At 36.7% G+C, this 22,587-nt stretch overlaps 1 protein-coding gene across 6 annotated transcripts in view; it reads right to left on the bottom strand.

Annotated features, from left to right (window-relative positions):
- ZCWPW2 (zinc finger CW-type and PWWP domain containing 2) overlaps positions 1–22,587 on the bottom strand; it is a 158,495-nt gene that overhangs the window by 38,647 nt on the left and 97,261 nt on the right. For all 6 annotated transcript variants that reach the window (XM_054246848.2, XM_054246849.2, XM_078354430.1 and 3 more), the window contains one exon: positions 6,281–6,398. In XM_054246848.2, coding sequence (XP_054102823.2) covers positions 6,281–6,398 — 118 coding nt within the window. The remainder of the gene's footprint in view (positions 1–6,280; positions 6,399–22,587) is intronic.

Below are 22,587 nucleotides of genomic sequence, written 5' to 3'. Positions count from 1 at the left end.
GAAAATACTCTTTAACTCATTCAATGCAAGGTGGTACAAAAATTGGAAACCAATTAATGTAATACATCGATTGTATTACATTAAAGAAGAAAAATCACATAATCTATAAACAGATCACAGAAAAGTGTTTGACAAAAAAAAAAAAACAACCCTCAGGACACAAGGAACATAGGGGAACTTCCTCAGCTTCGTAAAGAGCATTTACAAAACATCTAAAGCTAACATAATTACTGGTAACAAACTAGAAGCTGTCATGCTAAGATAAAGAACAAAGTCAAGGGTTTTCTCCCTCACCACTCTTCTCAATATTGTACTGGAATTTCTGGATAATGAAGTAAGAAAAGAAATGAAAATAAAAGGTATACAGTTTTGGAAGGAAGAAGTAAAACTTTCTTTGCACATGATATGCTTGTCTATGTAGTAAATCCAAAAGAATCAACCAAAAAACCCTGTAATTAATAACAAATTATAGCAAGGTTGCAGGATACAAAGTTAATATGCAAAACTAAATAGCTTTCTGACATACCAGTACCAAACAGGTAGAATATGAAATGAAAGCACATTAGAATTTACATTGACAACCCCAAAGTGAATTAGTTAAGCATAAATATTCCAAAAAAAAGTACAAGATCTAAATGGGGAAAACTACCAAACTCTGATAAAATGACTCAAAAAAGAACTAAATAAACTTGAAGATATTCCATGTTCATGGATAAAAAGACTAAATATTGTCAAGATGTCGATTCTTTCCAACTTGATACATAGATTCAACACAATCCCAATGAAAATGCCAGCAAGTTATTTTGTGAAATCAACAAACTGATTCTAAAATTTATATGGAAAGGCAAAAGACCCAGAATAGCCAACCCAATATGGAAGGAGAAGAACAATGTTGGAGAACTAACACTACCCAACTTCAAGACTTAAAATGAAGCTACAGTAATCAGTACAGTGTGGTACTGATTGGCAAAAGAACAGACAAATAGATCAACAGAACAGAATAAAGAACCCAGAAACAGACCCATATAAATACAATCAACATATATTTGATAAAGGAGCAAAGGTGATACAATGGTGCAAAGACAGTCTTTTCAACCAGTGGTGCAAAAATAAATGGATATTTGCACACAAAAAAAAGTAAATTTAGACTCTGTCCTTACACCCTTCACAAAAATGAACTCGAAATGAATCATAGGTCTAAATGCAAAATTATAAAATTCCTAAACGATACATAGAGAAAACCTAGATGACCCTACATATGGCAATAACATTTAGATACAACACCAAGGGCAAGGTCCATGAAAGAGATAATTGATAAGCTGGACTTCACTAAAATTAAAAATGTCTGCTCTCAAAGGTTCTGTCAATAGAATGGAAAAGACAAGGCACAGATTGGGAGCAAATATGTGCAGAAAGACTTATAAAAGAATGACATCTAAGATACACAACGAATTCTTAAAACCTCCACAGCCAAAAAAAAAAGAACAATCCAGTTGAAAAATGAGAAAAATATCTCAAAAGACACCTCACCAAAGAAGACAGAAAGGTGGCAAATAAGTATAAGGAAGGATGTTCAACATCAAATGTCATTCGGAAATGTAAATTCAAACATTAATAAGGTGCCACTCCACACTTATTAGAGTGGTCAAAACCCAAAACACTGACACCACCAAATATTGATGATGATGTGGAACAACAGGAACTCTCATTCATTGCTGGTGGGAATGTAAAACGGTTCAGTCATTTTAGAAGACAGCTGGTAGTTTCTTAAAAAACTGAATATTTATCCCACCATATGATCCAGTTATGTTCCTTGGTATTTATCAAAAGAAGTAAAAACTTCTGTCCACACAAAAACTTGCACGCATATGTTTACAGCAGCTTTATTAATATAAAAGCAACCAAGATGTCCTTGCACAGGTGAATGATTAAAAAAATCATGGTACATATAGACAATGGGTATTCAGCACTAATAAAAGATATATCAAGCCATGCAAATGCATCGAAGAAACTTAAATGCATTTTACTAAGAGAAAGCAGCCAATCTGAAAAGGTCACAACTATACGACATTCTGAAAAAGCCAAAACTATGGAGATAGATAAAAAATCAGTAGCTGCCAAGAAAAAAGAGGGAGGTAGAAACAAACAGCTGGGACACAGAGAATTTTTAGTGCAGTGAAAATATTCTGTATGATGATATTACAATGGTGAATACAGGTCACTGATACATTTCTCCAAACCCACAGATTGCATGACACCAAGAGTAAACCCTAATGTAAACTATGAACTTTGGGTGATAATGACATGTCAGTGTAGGTTCACCAACTGTAACAGATGGATCTCATGGTATGGGATGCTGATAGTGGGGAGGCTGTGTGTTTAGAGGTTGTGGGAGGAAAGATATGGAAACTCTCTGTACTTTCCACTCAATTTTCTGTAAACTTAAAACTGCTCTAAACAATCAAGTCAATTTTTTAACAACATAAATAATTCTGGAAAAAAGTTGGAAATAGGGACATCCACTCTAAAATGTAGAGCATGTAAGAAAGTTTTACTCTTACAAAATCCTAAAGCTGAATTATAAAGAGATTATATGGATAATGCTCTATTTATTTTTAGAAGTACAATTATAATGAATGTTTCTATATATGATTAAAAAACTTTCTAGCCCCAGCAGAAAAATTAATTACAGTAGTAGCACAACAAAAACAGGGCAACTAAACTATGAGGATGAGACGGTTATCATCTGATTAGGTCCATATTTATATATATTTAAAGATCCTGCATATTTCAACAATGAGAGAGTTGCATCAGTTATAATACCTGCCAATTTCTGCATGCTAGGAAGACTTTAGGCTAAATATTGGGGTAATTTATTTCTAGGTTTGAAAAATTGTTAGGTGAAGAAGCCTTCAAAGTTGCTGGGTTAAAATAAGTGGATTGCTGCTAAGTTACTCACCTTTGGTGAAATACCTAAACAGTGGCTACTTAGCTCTCAAAACTACTTTTGAATACAGTAAGAAGCTGAATACTTTACCAGAATCTACATTGGATGCCAAGCAGACACAAGGATTATATTGACTATTTTGGAGATAGTGAATCACTGTGAATTGTGAGCCTGTTACGGCAAAAACTAAACTCCTGGAATTCTGAAGTCCTGAAAGTTCATGCCCCTCCATTTTGGCTATTTAAGAGACAAAATGAAAGTGTTTACAAGAACCAGACTGAATTACATAAAATTGCATGTAAAAATAATCAGATTTTCAGCCAGAAAATGAGCTGTTGCTGCAAAACCCATCAGAAATAATCCTTCTTCAGAGTCTCAAGATAGGCAGGCATGTCAAAGGACTCACAGCCAATTGAGATAGCAAGTCTATGCCTGGTGAGAAATAGATATAAGTTTAAAAAATAAATGACTATGTTACTTAAAACTATTAATGTTCAAAAAAAACTAAATGTCTAAAAGGCTGTTGTGGTTAAGTAAGAGAAATGTATAGTCTGCACAAGGCATAAAACTGTATTTGTAACAATAGAGTGCATTCAACCTTTATTGCTAATACACAGAGACATTATATTTTCAGCACAGGAATCAAATCACATTTGTAGTAATAAATGTCTCTTCTCCTGGTCTCAGAGTAAACCTGAGTAGTATACTTGTCATTCTTTTTTCACTCCTTTCAAACTTACTTATTTGCTTAAAACCTAAATTTAGGTGGCTGGGTTGAAATTTAAATTTTTCTTAAGTAAAACCTTTTCACATATAAACATTTTGTAAATATAAATTAAAGTTTTCCAAAGGAGTAAAAAAAATCATTGCTACTTTAAAATTCAATCAGCATCAAAGTCCAGATCCTTCTATCCATAGAGTAATTTGTTTAGAACTTAAAGTAATAAAGAAAAAAAAGGGAGCCTTGTAAAATGTAAAATGATTATAATCGCTAAGCAGAAAAAAATTTAAACATATTTAAGTTTAATAAAAATTATCATTTTATGTGGCAATCATATTCTTTTCAGAGTAAAAACGTGTCATAACCATAGATCAATGGAATGGAATAAAGAACTCAGAAATAAGGCCATGTGTCTACAACTATCTGATCTTCAGCAAACCTGACAAAAACAAGCAATGGGGAAAGGATTCCCTACTTAATAAATGATGCTGAGTGAACTGGCTAGCCATATGCAGAAAATTGAAACTGGACCCACCGCCACCCCCACTTTCTTATATCATATACAAAAATTACCTCAAGATGGATTAAAGACTTAAATGTAAAACCCAAACTATAAAAACCCTGGAAGACAACCTAGGCAATACCATTCAGGACATAGGCATGGGCAAAGATTTCATGATGAAGACACCAAAAGCAACTGCAACACAGCAAAAATTGACAAATGGGATCTAATTAAACTAAAGAGCATAGAAAAAGATACTATCAACAGAGTGAGCAGATAACTTACTGAATGAAAGAAAATTTTTGCAATCTATGCATCTGACAAAAGTCTAATATCTACCATCTCTAGGGAACTTAAACAAATTTACAAGAAAAAACAAACAACCCCATTAAAAAGTAGGCAAAGGATACAAACAGACAATTTTCAAAAGAAGACATACATGTGGCCAACATATATATGAAAAAAAGTTCAACATCACTGATCATTAGAGAAATGCAAATCAAAACCACAAAGAGATACCACCTCGCACTAGAGTGGCCATTATTAAAAAGTCAAAAAATAACAGATGCTGGTGACGGTTGAGGAGAAAAAGGAACGCTTAGACACTGTTGGTGGGAGTGTAAATTAGTTCAACCATTATGGAAGACAGTGTGGTGATTCTGCCTCAAAGACCTAGAGGCAGAAATACTATTCAATCCAGCAATCCCATTACTGGGTATATACCCAAAGGAATATAAATCATTCTATTATAAGGACACCTGCAGCCAGGCACGGTAGCTCACGTCTGTAATCCCAGCACTTTGGGAGGCTAAAGCACGCAGATCATGAGATCAGGAGTTCGAGACCAGCCTGGCCAATACGATGAAACCCAGCCTCTACTAAAAATACAAAAATTAGCTGGGCATGGTGGCACGCACCTGTAATCCCAGCAACTCGAAAGGCTGAAGCAGAAGAACTGCTTGAATCCGGGAGGCAGAGTTGCAGTGAATCAAGATCGCGCCACTGCACTCCAGCCTGGGTGACAGAGCAAGACTCCATCTCAAAAAATAAAAACAATAATAAAAGAAACACCTGCACATGTGTGTTCAACACTATTCACAATAGCAAAAACAATGAATAACCTAAATGCCCATCAATGGTAGACTAGATAAAGAAAATGTGGTACCTGTACACTGTGGAATACTATGTAGCCATAAAAATGATATCATTCCTTTACAGAGACATGGATGGAGCTGGATGCCATTAGTCTTAGCAAACTAATGCAGGAACAGAAAACCAAATACTGCATGTTCTCACTTATAAGTGGGAGCTCAACGATGAAAATACATGGGCACATAGAGAACAACACACATTGGTGTTTATCAGAGGGTGGAAGGTGGGAAGAGGAAAAGGATCAGGAAAAATAACTAATGCGTGCTAGGCTTAATACCTGGGTTATGAAATATCTGTATACTGAATCCTCATGACACAAGTTTACCTATATAAAAAGCCTGCACATGTACTCCTGAACTTAAAAGTTAAATATATACAAAAACATGTCATACGTACTATAATCTTCCACATCGTTTCACTAAAAAAGTTATCTATACGTCATAGTATTGAGAATTCAATAAAACTTTATTTGAAACTAACCTGAAATATTATAACAATTTTTCACCCAATTTTTTAAAAGTTGAAGTTTATCTTTTACTCCTGCTCTGAACTTATTTTAAAATACAACATTTTGAAAATACTTTGTTCTATATTTTATACAGCATATCCTAGTGAAATTTTTATGCTAGGAACATATTTAAAGCTACAGTTCCCATTGTGAAATATGTGTCTTTGAAATACAAAAGAGGAACTATGTAGATAGTCTAAGAGTAAAGAAAATAACAAAAGTGCTTACAAGAACGCCTATATTTAAATAAAGTGTATGTTTAGTCATTGAAAATTGCTTTGGGGACAAAATATATGCTATTTGTTTATATAAAAACATTTTCCAATAAACAATGATATACTACTTCCCTATGAAGAGTGACAGAAACTTTTGAATGAGCAAACATATTTTGGAAAACATGCATTTGAATAAACCCTTATTTTGGAGTGGTAAAGAAAAAAAATTATATACCTTGTTGTTTTGACAGGCAGCACATTTCCAGTCTTCGTTCATGAGAATATCCATAGAGCAGACATGCTTCTTGTAGTGCGCTTTTATACCATTTCTTTTTCTTCTTACATTTTTCTGGCTATATAAATATAAAAAAAGAATAAAATTTGTTTTAAATATATGACTTTGTTTTAAAATTCACCTAACTATTAAGCTGAAACTAAATCTGATTTGGAGCATTGTATGGTATATTTCTTAGACTTTGATATCTAATTATTATTTTAGAATTCAGCAAAATTATGAAAATTTTGCAAATTAATAGTCGAAAGGGTCAGATGCTTGGTTCACTAAGATAATAGTGATAATATTATTCATCTCACATTTAGAAAGTTACAAAAAGGCCCTCAATGTAACAAAGTAGTTAATATTAATACATTTAATGAGAATAATGTTGATTTCCTTTTAAACGACATAGCAATTACACTAAAGTGGTACAAATTGAAAAGCAAGTTTCTTATCAGAAGAAAATTAATTTGGCAGTGTGTGGGGGCTCATGCCTGTAATCCCAGTTACTAGGGAGGCTGAGGAAGGAGAATCGCTTGAACCTGGGAGGCAGATGTTGTAGTGAGCCAAGATCACACCACTGCACTCCAGTCTGGGTGACAGAGTAAGACTCTGTGTCAAAAAAATTTTTTATTCACGTCTAGTTTTAATGTTACAGCAGATATTAACATACGCATACAAGTTTCTTAAATTTCCCGTGCCTGGCCGGGCGCGGTGGCTCAAGCCTGTAATCCCAGCACTTTGGGAGGCCGAGGCGGGTGGATCAAGAGGTCATGAGATCGAGACCATCCTGGTCAAAATGGTGAAACCCCGTCTCTACTAAAGATACAAAAAATTAGCTGGGTATGGTGGCGCGTGCCTATAATCCCAGCTACTTGGGAGGCTGAGGCAGGAGAATTGCCTGAACCCAGGAGGCGGAGGCTGCAGTGAGCCGAGATCGCGCCATTGCACTCCAGCCTGGGTAACAAGAGCGAAACTCCGTCTCTAAAAAAAAAAAAAAAAAAAATTCCCGTGCCTTAGTTTCTTTAAGAAATGTGAATAACACTACATACATAAGGTTTCATGAGTATGAAATAATATGGTTTTATGGCATAATAAGAACTCAGTAAGTTATTTTACTTGGATACAGCACATTTTCTAAATATGCATTTGGTTTTCAAAGAATATATTTTAAAAAGAAAAACAAAATTTTAAAAATCTGGGTCAAAAATAAACATTAAATTGACCTAGTCCAATAATCTTTTCAGTGTTATTTTAAAACTTGCCAGAAATGATTTTTATAATGTTTTCAAATGTTACATTTATAAAATTCATGCCATCATTTTCATTTTTAATATTTACCAGCAAAAGGAATATGGCTATTTACTTTATTAACCTGTAATTAACACCTATCTATAAAGATTATATCTTTCTCACAGATGTGTAAGATAATTCACCCTTTACACAGAAGTATAAATCTATATAAGACCCATATTGAAGTAATTCAGAGAATGAAACTATATATTTAAAGCTATTCTCAATGTCACCACATTCTTAGAGTTCCCCAAATTAATATCAACTATGTGCTCCCACTACACATAATACTTTCATTTACTGATTTACTACTTGATGATTTCTATTACAGTTATTTGTGTTCATGACATCACCAACCATAAAACGAAAGGTGCGTGAAGATGGAGGCAATAAGCAATATGTCATTTTTGCATCCTCCACAGTACTCATCTGCCTACACCTCATGGTATATTATGTCAAGTATTCAGAAAGAAACAGTTAAATTTCATTTGGCCCTGGGCACTGATCAACTTGACATAAAAGCAGTAAAACAATAGGATCAAATAAAAATCTACTTTTGGACACACAATCTACGAATTTCATTCATGAAGTAAGGTTTTTCATAGGAAACATGAAAAGATAGGCAGATATAATTCACTAAATATTGGAAATTTTAAATTATTTTAAGGATGTCTAAGCTAGCCTTCACAGATTTAAGACATTTCTGCAAGTCAAATGTTATAATCTGAAATTAGAAATTATAGTGAAAAATCCCTTTAAAGCTTGTAGCATTAAATAGTTTCTATATTGTTCTGTATATAGGAATAGTGTAGAAACAGTTTCTATAATATTCCCTATAGCAGGGGTCAGACAATTGCTCATCTATGGCCCATTAGGAACTGGGTGGCACAGCAAGAAGTGAGTGGGAGACAAACAAGCATTACTGCCTGAGCTCCACCTCCTGTCAGGTCAGCTGTGGCATTAGATTCTCATAGGAGCATAAACCCTATTGTGAACTACACATGTGAGAGATCTAGGTTGTGTGCTCCTTATGAGAATCTAATTCCCGATGATCTGTCACTGTCTACCATCACCACCAGATGGGACCCTCTAGTTGCCGGAAAACAAGCTCAGGGCTCTCACTGATTCTACATTACGGTGAGTTATATAATTATTCGTTATATAGTACAATGTAATAATAATAGAAATAAAGTGCACAATAAATGTAATGTGCTTGAATCATCCTAAAACCATCCCCCTCCCTCCCCTCAGTCCATGGAAAAAATGTCTTCCATGAAACCAGTCCCTGGTGCCAAAAAGGTTGGGGACTGCTGCCCTATAGAAATAGTATGGAAAAATAGTTTTAAAATTTTTTTGAGAAAAATCAGTGTCATATAGCTAAAATAAACTTTGACAACTCAGGGGAACTGAAAAGGTTTGTTTGAAAACTTTTGTCTGGGAGTCTTGGAACTTATCAGTAGGCATGTGCCATCTAGTGGTAATACAAATTAAAACCTTCTAAGGAACTCAAAAGCTAAGGTTCTATTTTACGAAGAATTTTGATTTCCAAATTAGGCTCAACTGTGCTTTGTATTTTTAAATTACTGTTTTTTAAATTGAAGACATGATAAGGTGCAAATTCTCACAGTATAGAATGTGCCTTCCTTCCCATCCCAGGTACTATTTCCCCCAAAGGCAACTATTATTAGTTTCTTTTACAGTCTTCCAGAGATATGTATTTATATAATCATATAATTTATATATTATGACATTAAATATTTCTATAACATATAAATATATAATGATGTGATAAATAGTTATGTTTTTTAATTTTCTTGCAGATTGCTGCATTTATTGATTGATTCAGCATATTTTAGACTCTCAGGATCTATCACTGAAGAAAACAGACAAGGCTTACATTTAGCCTATGAGAACAGACAACTATAACAAGCATAAAAACAAGGCTATATATATTATAGGAAGTGATAAGTGCTTTGTAATAAAAATAATAAAAGGTAAGGCAAAGTCAGGGTTATCATGAGTGCTGAGGGGTGGGTAATGAGTGGTCAAGGTAACTGTCTCATCGAAAAGGTGATATTTAAGGCCATGATCTCCCTGAAGGAGGCCAGGAAGTTAGCCATATGTATATCCAAGGAAAGCGTACTCCAGGCAGAGAAAAAAATCCTCTAATGTGGGAGAGCACATGTGTATTCAAGAAGCATCAAAGAATCCAGGGTAGCTGAGTCTGAATGATGAAGACAGAGAGTAATATAAAATGATTTCAGAAAATTAACAAGGGCCACATCATCAAGGCCTTTGCAAGCCATTGTAGGGTCTTTGGCTATTACTTTGAGTGAAATAGGTACTGGTGCAGAGTTCTGAGCATAAAAGAGATATTTGATTTGAATTAATGTTTTAAAATAAATCATTCTGATTGTTTTCATGAGGAAAGGCTATACAGAGGCAAGTACAGAAGCAGGACGATGAGTTAGAGGCTACTGCAATAATTTATGCAAGAAATGCTGGCAATGTGGACCAGGGCAGTAACAGTTACTGTGGTGAAAAGTGTTAGGATTCTGAACATAATCTGATGATAGAGCAAAAAGCATTTCCTGACCACCTGAAAATTGGCTTTGGGAGAAATGGAGGATTACTATAGGACTTTCAAACTGAGTGGGCAAAAGGATGGAATTTTCTATCTACTGAGATCAAGCGCAGGCTGTCAAGAAGGAAAGATTTGGAGAAAGATCAAGAGTTTGGACATGCTGATATGGGACTTCTCAATACCCAAGAGGAAGATAATTATGATATCGAGGTGGAGATGTTGAGTAGCAGTTGGATACAAAAATTCAGGACAGAAAACTTACCTGCAGGTAAGATTTAGGAATTACAAACACATACACATACACAAATGCGCGTGTGCACACACACACACACACAGTATTTATTGATTCAACATATTCTAGACTCTCAGGATCTATCATTGAAGAAAACAGACAAAGCTTACATTCTAGCCTATGAATAGAGAAATCTATAAAAACCATAAAAAATTAGGCTATAGTATAGTAGGTGATATGGATGAGAGAACTAAAGGAATGAGAAAATAGATGTTTGTATGTCCACATAGGTAGTATGTACGTACCCCTATTTATTTGACAATGCCCAAGTGAACAATTGGATTGTTTCTAATACATTATTGGAAACAATGCTGAAAAAAAAAAAAAGGTTTGTCGATATGTCATGTTTCCCATGTGAGAGTATACTAAAAGATAAATCCCGAGACATAAGATTACACGTTTAATGTATGTATATTTTAAATTCTGGAAGCTATTGCAAAATCACTTTTGAATGAGGAGTTCAAAGTTTACAATGCCACAAGCAATATATTCAGTATATTTCCCCACACCTTGCAGAACACTTCTGTTCCTAGCTTTTACATCTTTGCCAATCTTTATAAATTTTTAATTTTTGTAGGTACATAGTAGGTGTATATATTAATGGGTTACATAAGATATTTTGATACAGGCATGTAATATGTAATAATCACATCAGGGTAAATGGGATATGTAACACCTCTAGCATTTATCTTTTGTGTTACAAGCAATCCAATTATACTCTTTAGTTATGTTTAAATGTAAAATTAAATAATTTTTAACTATAGTCACCTTTTGTAATAGAAAATACTAGGTGTTATTCATTCTTACTATTTTTTGTACTCATTAACCATCTCCACTTTCAGCTGACACTCCACTACCCTTCCCAGCCCCTGGTAATCACCTTGTACTCTTGATATCCATGAGTTCAACTCTTTTAATTTTTAGCTCCCACAAATGAGTGAGACGAGGCAAAGTTTATCTTTCTGTGCTTATTTCACTTAACATAATGATCTCTAGTTCCATCTATGTTGCTGCAAATGATTGGATCTCATTCTTTTTCATGGCTGAATAGTACTCCATGGTGTGTATCACATTTTGTTTAACCATTCATATATTGATAGACACTTTGGGTGCTTCCAAAGCTTGGCTATTGTGAACAGTGCTACAATAAACATGAGAGTGCAGATTACCTCTTCAATAAACTGATTTCCTTTTCCTGGGGTATATATGTAGGAGTGGAATGGCTGGATCATATGTTAGCTCTATTTTTTTTTTTTTTTTTTTTTTTTGCAATGAAGTCTTACTCTGTCACCAAGGCTGGAGTATGGAGTACAGTGGCACAATCTCGGCTCAGTGCAGCCTCCACCTCCCAGGTTCAAGCAATTCTCCTGCCTCAGCCTCCCAAGTAGATGGATTACAGGCATGCACCATCACGCGTGGCTAACTTTCATATTTTCAGTAGAGACAGGGTTTTGCCATATGGGCAGGCTGGTCTTGAACTGACCTCAAGTGATACACCCAGCTTGGCCTCCCAGAGTGCTGGGATTACAGGCGTAAGCCCCTGCACACAGCCTACTTTTAGTTTTTTGACAAACTTCCAAAGTGTTCTCCATAGTAGTTGTACTAATTGACATTCCCACCAATGCTGTACGGGGTTTCCCTTTTGTTCACATCCTCACCAGCATTTGTTATTGCCTATCTTTTGGATATAAGCCATTTTAACTGGGGTAAGATAATATCTCAATGTAGTTTTAATTTGCCTATCAGTGATGTTGAGCACCATTTCATATGCCTGCTTGTCATCTGCATGTTTTTATGAGAAATGTCTATTCAAATCACTTACCTTTTTTTGATTGGATTATTAGATTTTTTTCCTTAAGAGTTGTTTGAGCTTCTTATATATTCTGGTTATTAGTCCCTTGTCAAATGGGTAGTTAGCAAATATTTACTCCCATTCTGCAGGTTATCTCTTCACTTTGTTGATTGTATCCTTTTGTAATAACCTAGTTTGTGTTAGTCTAACTTACTCCATCTCAGCAGTAAGCTCCAGCTTAGCTTCTCCCTCCCTGCCTCAGCTCCCACAGGTGCATTACTAGGTCACGTTGCACTCAAAGCGTTGAACCATAAAGAATGGTTCACACTGTTCACAGCACCTGTAACCACTGTAGCCGCATCCTGCTTGGCAAGTCCACCTGCTATTGTGAATACCTTCCTTGGTGATTGATTGTATGGAAAGTTCCCCCTGCTACCCCTGTTGATGACTGTATGCAAATACCCTTAGCAACCAACAATCCTGGGAACCTCCTGCCCCCTGGTTACCAGCTTCCTTATCTAACTTGCTTGTTCTGCTTCTGTAAAATTCTGCTTCAGCTACACTCCCCCTCCCCTACCTAAATCAAAGTATAAAGAGAAATCAAGCCCCTTCTGCAGGGCCGAGAGTAGTTTGAGCATTAGCCATCTCTCAGTCACCGCCTAATTAATAAAGGACTCTTAATTTGGAACTCAGAGCATGGTGCTTTCCTTCTAACTCGCTTGGATATAACACTTTGTTGTGCAAAAGCTTTTTAACTTGATGTGATCCTATTGTCCAATTTTGCTTTGATTGCCTGTGCTTGTGGTGTATTACTCAAGGAATCTTTGCCAAGACTGATGTCCTGGTGAGTTTCCCTGAAGTTTTCTTGTAGTAGTTTCACAGTTTGAGGTCTCAGAGTTAAGTCTTTAATCCATTTTGGTTTGGTTTTTGTATATGGCAAGAGATAGGGTTCTAGTTGAATTCTTTTACATATGAATATCCAGTTTTCCCACCACCATTTATTGTAAAGACTGTCCTTTTCCTAACGTATGTTCTTTGCACCTTTGTCAAAAATGAACTCATTGTAGACGTATATTGGTTTATTTCTGGGTTTTCTATTCTGTTCCACTAGTCTATGTGTCTGCTTTTATGCCAATACCATACCAGTTAAGTTACTATAGCTCTATAGTATAATTCGAAGTCAAGTAATGTGATTTTTTTTCAGTTTTGCTCCTTTTGCTTAGGATAGGCTATTCTGAGCCTTTTGTGGTTCCATATAAATATTAGGTTCTTTTTTCTATTTCTGTGAAGGATGTCATTGGTATTTTCATAGGGATTGGACTGAATCTGTAGACTGCTTTGGGTAGTTTGACATTTTAACAATATTGATTATTCCAATCCATAATCATGAAATATATTTTCATTTTTTCTGTCCTCTTCAATTTCTTGCACTATTATTTCACAGTTTTTATTGCAGAAAATTTTCACTTTTTTGGTCTAGTTAGTTACTAGGTATTTTCTTTTATATGCAGCTAATGTAAATGGTATTACTGTTTTATTTGTTTTTCAGATTGTTCACTATTGGCACATAAACCTCCCATTGATTTTTGTATGTTGATTAGTATTCTACAACTTTACTGAATTTGAGTATCAGTTCTAACAGCTTTTCGATGAAGTCTACGTTTTCCCAAATGTAAGACATGTCACCTGCACACAAGGATAATTGACTTCTTCCTTTCCAATTTGGATGCTCTTTATTTCTTTCTCCTGTTTGATTGCACTACCTAGCACTATGTTGAATAACAATGGGCATCCTTCTCATGTTCCAGATTTTGAGGAAAAGGCTTTCAGTTTTCCCATTTAGTATAATACTTGCTACGTGTCTGTCATATATGGCTTTTATTATGTTGAGGTATATTCCTTATGTCCCCAGTTTTATGAGGTTTTTATCATAAAGGGATGCTGAATTTTTCCAAATTCTTTTTTCAGCATCAATTGAGATGATCATATGTTTTTTATGCTTCATTCTGTTGATATGGCATATTGATTGATTTGTGTATGCTGAACCAATACCATATCCTTGGGATAAATCCCACTTGGTCATAATGAATCATCTTAATGTGTTAATGTGTTGTTGAATTATATTTGTTAGCATTGTTTTGAGGATTTTTTGCATCAATATTCATCAGAGATATTGGCTTGTCATTTTCTTTTTTGATGTGTCTTTGTCTGGCTTTGGTACTAGGGTAATACTGGTCTCATAGAATGAGTTTGGAAGTTTCCATCCTCTTCTATTTTTTGGAATAGTTTCAGTAGAATTAGTCTTAGTTTTTCTTTAAATGTTTCATAGAATTCAGCAGTGAAGCCATCAGGTTCTGGGTTTTTCTTTACTGGGAAACTTTTTATTACAGTTTTTATCTTGTTACTTGTCATTGGTCTGCTCAAGTTTTGGATTTCTTTGTGGTTTGATCTTGATAGGTTGTATGGTCTAGAAATTTATCCATTTCTTCTAGATTTTCCAATGTATTGGCATATAGTTGTTCATGGTAGCCAATAATGAGCCTTTGAATTTCTGTGGTATTGATTATGTCTCCTTTTTCATCTCTGATTTTATTTATTGGGTATTATCTCTTTTTTCTTAGTCTGGTTAAAGGTTGTCAATTATCTTTCACTTTTCAAAAAAAACTTTTTTGTTTTGTTGATGTTTTGTATTTTTGGTTTCTATTTCATTTATCTCACCTCTAATCTTTAATATTTCTTTTCTTCTACTAATTTGAGTAAAAGAAAATCAGTTGAGTTTGAGTTTTGTTTGCTCTTACTTTTCCAGTTCTTTATGATGCATCATTAGGTTGTTCATTTAAAGTGTTTCTTCTTTTTTAATTTAGGCACACATGGCTATAAACTTCCCTTTTAGTACTATATTTACTATATCTCATAGGTTTTGGTATGTCATATTTTGATTATCATTTGTTTCAATAAAATAAATTTTCTTAATTTCTGCATTGAACCACTGGTTACTCAGGAACATACTGTTTAATTTCCATGTGTTTGCATAGTTTCCAAAATTCTTATTTCTTTCTAGTTTTATTTCATTGCAGTAAGAAGTTACTTGACATGTCTTCAATTTTTTTTTTGAATGTTTTAAGACTGGTTTTGTGACCCAACATATGGTCTATCTTTGAGATTCATCCATGTGCTGAAGCGAAAAAAAATGTATATTCTGCCACCATAAAATGAAATGTTCTATAAATATCTATTAAGTCCATATGTTCCACAGTGCAGACTAAGTCTGATGTTTCCTTGTTGATTTTCTTTCTGGAAGATCTGTCCAATGCTGAAAGTGGAATATTGAAGTCTCCAGCTATTATTGTATTGGGATCTACCTATCTCTTTAGCTTTAGTAATATTTGCCTTATGTATCTGGGTGCTCCAGTGTTGGGTGCATACACACACACACCACACACACACACACACACACACACACAAATACACACACAATTTACAACTGTTATATCCTCTTGATGAATTAACTCCTTTATCATTATATAATGACCTTCTTTGTCTCTTATACTTTTGTCTCGAAACCTATATTGTCTGATATTAAGTATAACTACTCATGCTCTTTTGTGGTTTACATTGGCATAAAAACTTTTTCCATCTTTTATTTTCATTCTTTATGTATCTTTATAGGTGAAGTATGTTTCTTGTAAGCAATGAATCATTGGACCTTATTTTTATGTCCATTCAGCCACTCTATGTCTTTTGATTGAAGAGTTTAGTCCATTTACAGTCAATGTTATTATGGATAAGTAAGGACTTTCTCCTGCCATTTTTAAAATTTGTTTTCTGGTTGTTTTACAGTCTTCCTTCATTCCTTCCTTTTTCTCTTCCTTTTAATGAAGGTTATTTTCCCTGGTGGCATAATTGAATTTATTACTTTTTAATTTGTGTATTCTTTATTTTTTATTTCATTTTAGGTTTGGGGGTACATGTGCAGAACATGCAAGATAGTTGCATAGGCACACACATGGCAGTGTGTTCTGCTGCCTTCCTCCCCTTCACCCACATTTGGCATTTCTCCCCAGGCTATCCCACCCCAGCCTCCCCACCACTGTCCCTCCCCTTTTACCCCCAGTAGACCCCAGTGTGTAGTACTCCCCTCCCTGTGTCCATGTGTTCTCATTTTTCATTACCGCCTATGAGTGAGAATATGCGGTATTTCATTTTCTGCTCTTGTGTCAGTTTGCTGAGAATGATGTTCTCCAGATTCATCCATGTACCTACAAAGGACATGAATCATCATTTTTGATTGCTGCATAATATTCCATGGTGTATACGTGCCATATTTTCCCAGTCCAGTCTATCATCGATGGGCATTTGGGTTGCTTCCAGGACTTTGCTATTGGTAACAGTGCTGCAATGAACATTCGTGTGCATGTCTCCTTATAGTAGAACGATTTACAGTCCTTTCAATAAATACTCAGTAATGGGATTGCTGGGTCAAATGGAATTTCTATTTCTAAGGCCTTGAGGAATCGCCACACTGTCTTCCACAATGGTTGAACTAATTTACACTCCCACCAGCAGTGTAAAAGTGTTCCTATTTCTCCACATCCTCTCCAGCATCTGTTGTCCCCAGATTTTTTAATGATCGCCATTCTAACTGGCATGAGATGGTATCTCAATGTGGTTTGGATTTGCATCTCTCTAATGACCAGTGATGATAACCATTTTTTCATATGTTTGTTGGCCTCATGTATGTCTTCTTTTGTAAAGTGTCTGTTCATATCCTTTGCCCATTTTTGAATGGGCTTGTTTTTTTCCTGTAAATCTGTTTGAGTTCTTTGTAAATTCTGGATATCAGCCCTTTGTCAGATGGGTAGACTGCAAAAATTTTTTCCCATTCTGTTGGTTGCCGATTCACTCTAGTGACTGTTTCTTTTGCCATGCAGAAGCTGTGGAGATTGATTAGGTCCCATTTGTCTATTTTGGCTTTTGTTGCCAATGCTTTTGGTGTTTTGGTCATGAATTCCCTGCCTACTCCTATGTCCTGAATGGTTTTGCCTAGATTTTCTTCTAGGTTTTTAATGGTGCCAGGTCTTATGTTTAAGTCTTTAATCCATCTGGAGTTACTTTTAGTGTAAGGTGTCAGGAAGGGGTCCAGTTTCTGCTTTCTGCACATGGCTTGCCAGTTTTTCCAACACCATTTATTAAACAGGGAATCCTTTCCCCATTGCTTGTTTTCATCAGGTTTATCAAAGATTATATAGTTGTAGATATGTTGTGTTGCCTCCAATGCCTCTGTTCTGTTCCATTTGTCTACATCTCTGTTTTGGTACCAGTACCATGCTGCTTTGATTACTGTAGCCTTGTAGTATAGTTTGAAGTCCGGTAGTGTGATGCCTCCCGCTGTGTTCTTTTTGCTTAAAACTGACTTGGCTATGCAGGCTCTCTTTTGGTTCCATATGAAGTTCAAGGTGGTTTTTTCCAGTTCTGTGAAGAAGGTCATTGATAGCTTGATGGGGATAGCGTTGATTCTGTAAATTACTTTGGGCAGTATAGCCATTTTCACAATGTTAATTCTTCCTAACTATGAACATGGAATGTTTCTCCATCTGTTTGTGTCCTCTCTGATTTCGTTGAGGAGTGGTTTGTAGTTCTCCCTGAAGAGGTCCCTTACGTTCCTTGTAAGTTCTATTCCTAGGTATTTTATTCTTTTTGTAGCAATTGTGAATGGCAGTTCTTCATTTGGCTCTCTTTAAGTCTGTTATTGGTGTATAGGAATGCTTGTGATTTTTGCACATTGATTTTATATCCTGAGACTTTACTGAAGTTGTTTATCAGTTTCAGGAGTTTTTGGGCTGAGGCGATGGGGTCTTCTAGGTATACTATCATGTCATCTGCAAATAGAGACAATTTGGCCTCCACCTTTCCTATTTGAATACCCTTTATTTCTTTTTCTTGCCTGATTGCTCTGGCTAGAACTTCCAGCACTATATTGAATAGGAATGATGAAAGAGGGCATCCTTGTCTAGTGCCAGATTTCAAAGGGAATGCTTCCAGTTTTTGCCCATTCAGTATGATATTGGATGTTGGTTTGTTGTAAATACCTTTTATTACTTTGAGATACGTTCTGTCAATACTGAGTTTATTGAGGGTTTTTAGCATAAAGGGCTGTTGAATTTTGTCAAATGCCTTCTCTGCGTCAATTGAGATAATCATGTGGTTTTTGTTTTTGATTCTGTTTATGTGGTGAATTACGTTTACATACTTGTGTATGTTGAACCAGCCTTGCATCCCCAGGATGAATCCTACTTGATTGTGATGGATGTTTTTTGATGTGCTGTTGCAATTGGTTTATCAGTATTTTATTGAAGATTTTTGCATCTATGTTCATCATGGATATTGGCCTGAAGTTTTCTTTTCTTGTTGAGTCTCTGTCAGGTTTTGGTATTAGGATGATGTTGGTCTCATAAAATGATTTGGGAAGGATTCCCTCTTTTTGGATTATTTGGAATAGTTTCAGAAGGAATGGTACCAGCTCCTCTTTCCGTGTCTGGTAGAATTTGGCTGTGAACCCCTCTGGACCTGGCCTGTTTTGAGTGGTCGCCTCTTAATTGCTGCCTGTACTTCAGACCTTGTTATTGCTCTATTCATAGTTTCGGCTTCCTCCTGGTTTAAGCTTGGGAGGACACAGGAGTCCAGGAATTTATCCATTTCTTCCAGGTTTACTAGTTTATGTGCATAGAGTTGTTTGTAATATTCTCTGATAATGGTTTGAATTTCTGTAGAATCTGTGGTGATTTCCCCCTTATTGTTCATTATTGCATCTATTTGGTTGTTCTCTCTTTTCTTTTTTTATCAGTCTAGCTAGTGGTCTATTTTGTTGATCTTTTCAAAACACCAGCTCTTGGATTTTTTGATTTTTTGAAGGGGTTTTTGTGTCTCTATCTCCTTCAGTTCTGCTCTGATCTTAGTTATTTCTTGTCTTCTGCTAGGTTTTGAGTTTTTTTTTATCTTGCTTCTCTAGCTCTTTCAATTTTGATGATAGGGTGTCAAGTTTGGATCTCTCCACTTTTCTCATATGGGCACTTATTGCTATATATTTTCCTCTGGAGACTGCTTTAAAGGTGTCCCAGAGATTCTGGTATATTGTGTCTTCATTCTCATTGGTTTCGAAGAACTTCTTTATTTCTGCCTTCATTTCATTGTTTATCCAGTCAACATTCAAGAGCCAGTTGTTCAGTTTCCATGAAGCTGTGCGGTTCTGAGTTAGTTTCTGAATTCTGAGTTCTAGTTTGATTGCACTATGGTCTGAGAGACTGTTTGTTATGATTTCAGTTGTCTTGCATTTGCTGAGGAGGGCTTTACTTCCAATTATGTGGTCAATTTTAGAGTAGGTGTGATGTGGTGCTGAGAAGAATGTATACTCTGTGGATTTGGGGTGGAGAGTTCTGTAAATGTCTATCAGGTTTGCTTGTTCCAGGTCTGAGTTCAAGCCCTGTATATCCTTGTTAATTTTCTGTCCAGTTGATCTGTCTAATATTGACAGTGGAGTGTTAAAGTCTCCCACTATTATTGTGTGGGAGTCTAAGTCTCTTTGTAAGTCATTAAGAACTTGCCTTATATATCTGGGTGCTCCTGTACTGGGTCCATATATATTTAGGATCGTTAGCTCTTCTTGTTGTATCGATCCTTTTACCATTATGTAATGACCTTCTTTGTCTCTTTTGATCTTTGTTGCTTTAAAGTCTATTTTATCAGAGATGAGAATTGCAACTCCTGCTTTTTTTTGCTGTCCATTTGCTTGGTAAATCTTCCTCCATCCCTTTATTTTGAGCCTTTGTGTATCCTTGCATGTGAGATGGGTTTCCTGGATACAGCACACCGATGGGTTTTGGTGTTTTAACAAATTTGCCCGTCTGTGTCTTTTGATTGGCGCATTTAGCCCATTTACATTTAGGGTTAATATTGTTATGTGTGAATTTGATACTGCCATTTTGATGCTAGCTGGCTGTTTTACCCATTAGTTGATGCAGATTCTTCATTTTGTTGATGCTCTTTAGCGTTTGGTATGTTTTTGGAATGGCTGGTACTGGTTGTTCCTTTCTATGTGTAGAGCCTCTTTCAGGAGCTCTTGTAAAGCAGGCCTAGTGGTGACAAAATCTCTGAGTACTTGCTTGTTGGCAAAGGATTTTATTTTTCCTTCACTTATGAAGCTCAGTTTGGCTGGATATGAAATTCTGGGTTGAAAGTTCTTTTTTTTAAGGATGTTGAATATTGGCCCCCACTCTCTTCTGGCTTGTAGCGTTTCTGCCAAGAGATCTGCTGTGAGTCTGATGGGCTTCCCTTTGTGGGTGACCCGACCTCTCTCTCTGGCTGCCCTTAGTATTTTCTCCTTCATTTCAACCCTGCTGAATCTGACGATTATGTGCCTTGGGGTTGCTCTTCTTGTGGAATATCTTTGAGGTGTTCTCTGTATTTCCTGAACTTGACTATTGGCCTGCCTTGCTAGGTTGGGGGAATTTTCCTGAATAATATCCTGAAGAATATTTTCCAGCTTGGATTCATTCTCTTCGTCACATTCTGGTACACCTATCAAACGTAGGTTAGGTCTCTTCACATAGTCCCACATTTCTTGGAGACTTTGTTCATTCCTTTTTGCACTTTTTTCTCTAATCTTGGTTTCTTGTTTTATTTCATTGAGTTGATCTTCACCTTCTGATATTCTTTCTTCCGCTTGGTCAATTCGGCTGTTGAAACTTGTGCATGCTTCGCGAAGTTCTTGTGTTGTGTTTTTCAGTGCCTTCAATTCATTCATATTCCTCTCTAAGTTATCCATTCTTGTTATCATTTCCTCGAATCTTTTTTCAAGGTTCTTAGTTTCTTTGCATTGATTTAGAACATGTTCTTTTAGCTCACGGAAGTTTCTCATCAGACCTTCTGAAGTCTGATTCCGTCATTTCATCACACTCATTCTCCATCCAGTTTTGTTCCCTTGCTGGTGAGCAGTTTTGGTCCTTTGTAGGAGGTGAGGTGTTTTGGTTTCGGGTGTTTTCCTCCTTTTTGTGCTGGTTTCTTCCCATCTTTGCAGGTTTATCCACCTGTCGTCTGAGTAGTTGCTGACTTTTCGATTGGGTCTCTGAGTGGGCGCCCAGATTGTTGATGATGAAGTATTTCTGTTACTAAGTTTTCCTTCTAACAGTCTAGCCCCTCTGCTGTAGAACTGCTGAGGTCCACTCCAGGCCCTGCTTGTCTGGGGTACACCTGTAGCAGCTGTGGAACAGTGAGGGGTGTTACCAGTTTCTTCTTCTGCTATCTTTGTCCCAGAATGATGCCCGCCAAATGTCAGTCTTATTAGTCCTTTGTGAGGTGACTCTTTGGATATACAGGGGTCAGGGAGCTGCTTGAGGAGGCAGTCTTTACTTTATAGGAGCTCAAGTGCTGATCTATGAGCTCCGTTGATCATTCAGGGTGGTTAGGCCAGTATGTTTAAGTCTGCTGCAGAGAACTCATAAAACCCCTTTTTTTCCTCAGATGCTCTGTCTTGGGGAGTTAAGGCTTTCTTTGTGAGTATCCATTGCACCTTCCTGCCCAGCTAGGAGGCAGTCTAGTCACTATTTGCCTGTCGAGGCTGTGCCCTGATGCCATGGGCTCCGCCTTGTTGGCGGAGTCTGTTATGGCGGGTTGCCTCAGCAACGGCAGGCTGCATCAGCAATGGAAGTGTACTTCAGTAGGGGCGGTATGCCTCAGTAATGGTGGACGCCCCTCCCCCACTGAGCTGCACCATCCTGAGCTGCACCGTCCTGGGTTCAGCTGTGCCCACAGTGAAACTCTCAACCTCGAGCATTTCTAATCGCCGTTTTGTTTGTCCCTGTGGGGGTGGGACCCGCCGAGCCTGTTCACCTGGCTCCCTGCCTCAGAGCCCTCTTTTTTTTTTTAAGTAGAACGACTGACTCTCTCCCAAGTGTTTCAGTCAGCTGCTGATATGGCACCGGGGTCTGTGTGATTTCCCATGCAGCAACCCACCGCGCTGGCTCAAATGTCTCTTCCCGGTAATCTCCTGGTCTGGCTCGCTGTCCAAGTCCCATTTAATCAGATGGATATGCTAATCTGCCCTCCCACATCCCATATTGCTGGTTTAACAGGGCATCCAGACCGGTGCGTTCTGTGCGGAGTGCCGCTGTGCTGCGGCGCCGGCCAAAGCGGCCGCGTGAGCCTTAACAGCTGCGCTGGCATCCCGTGTCTCTCCTACACCTGGGAATTTCCCCGTTCTGTGGGCAACAAAGATCCGTCTGGAAATGCAGATTGAACTCACCCTCTGC

This window comes from Callithrix jacchus, chromosome 17, assembly GCF_049354715.1.
Source record: "Callithrix jacchus isolate 240 chromosome 17, calJac240_pri, whole genome shotgun sequence".
NCBI classification, from domain to species: domain Eukaryota; kingdom Metazoa; phylum Chordata; class Mammalia; order Primates; family Cebidae; genus Callithrix; species Callithrix jacchus.
Note: the sequence above shows the minus strand (reverse complement) of the source record. Positions and strands in the feature narration are given on the sequence as shown.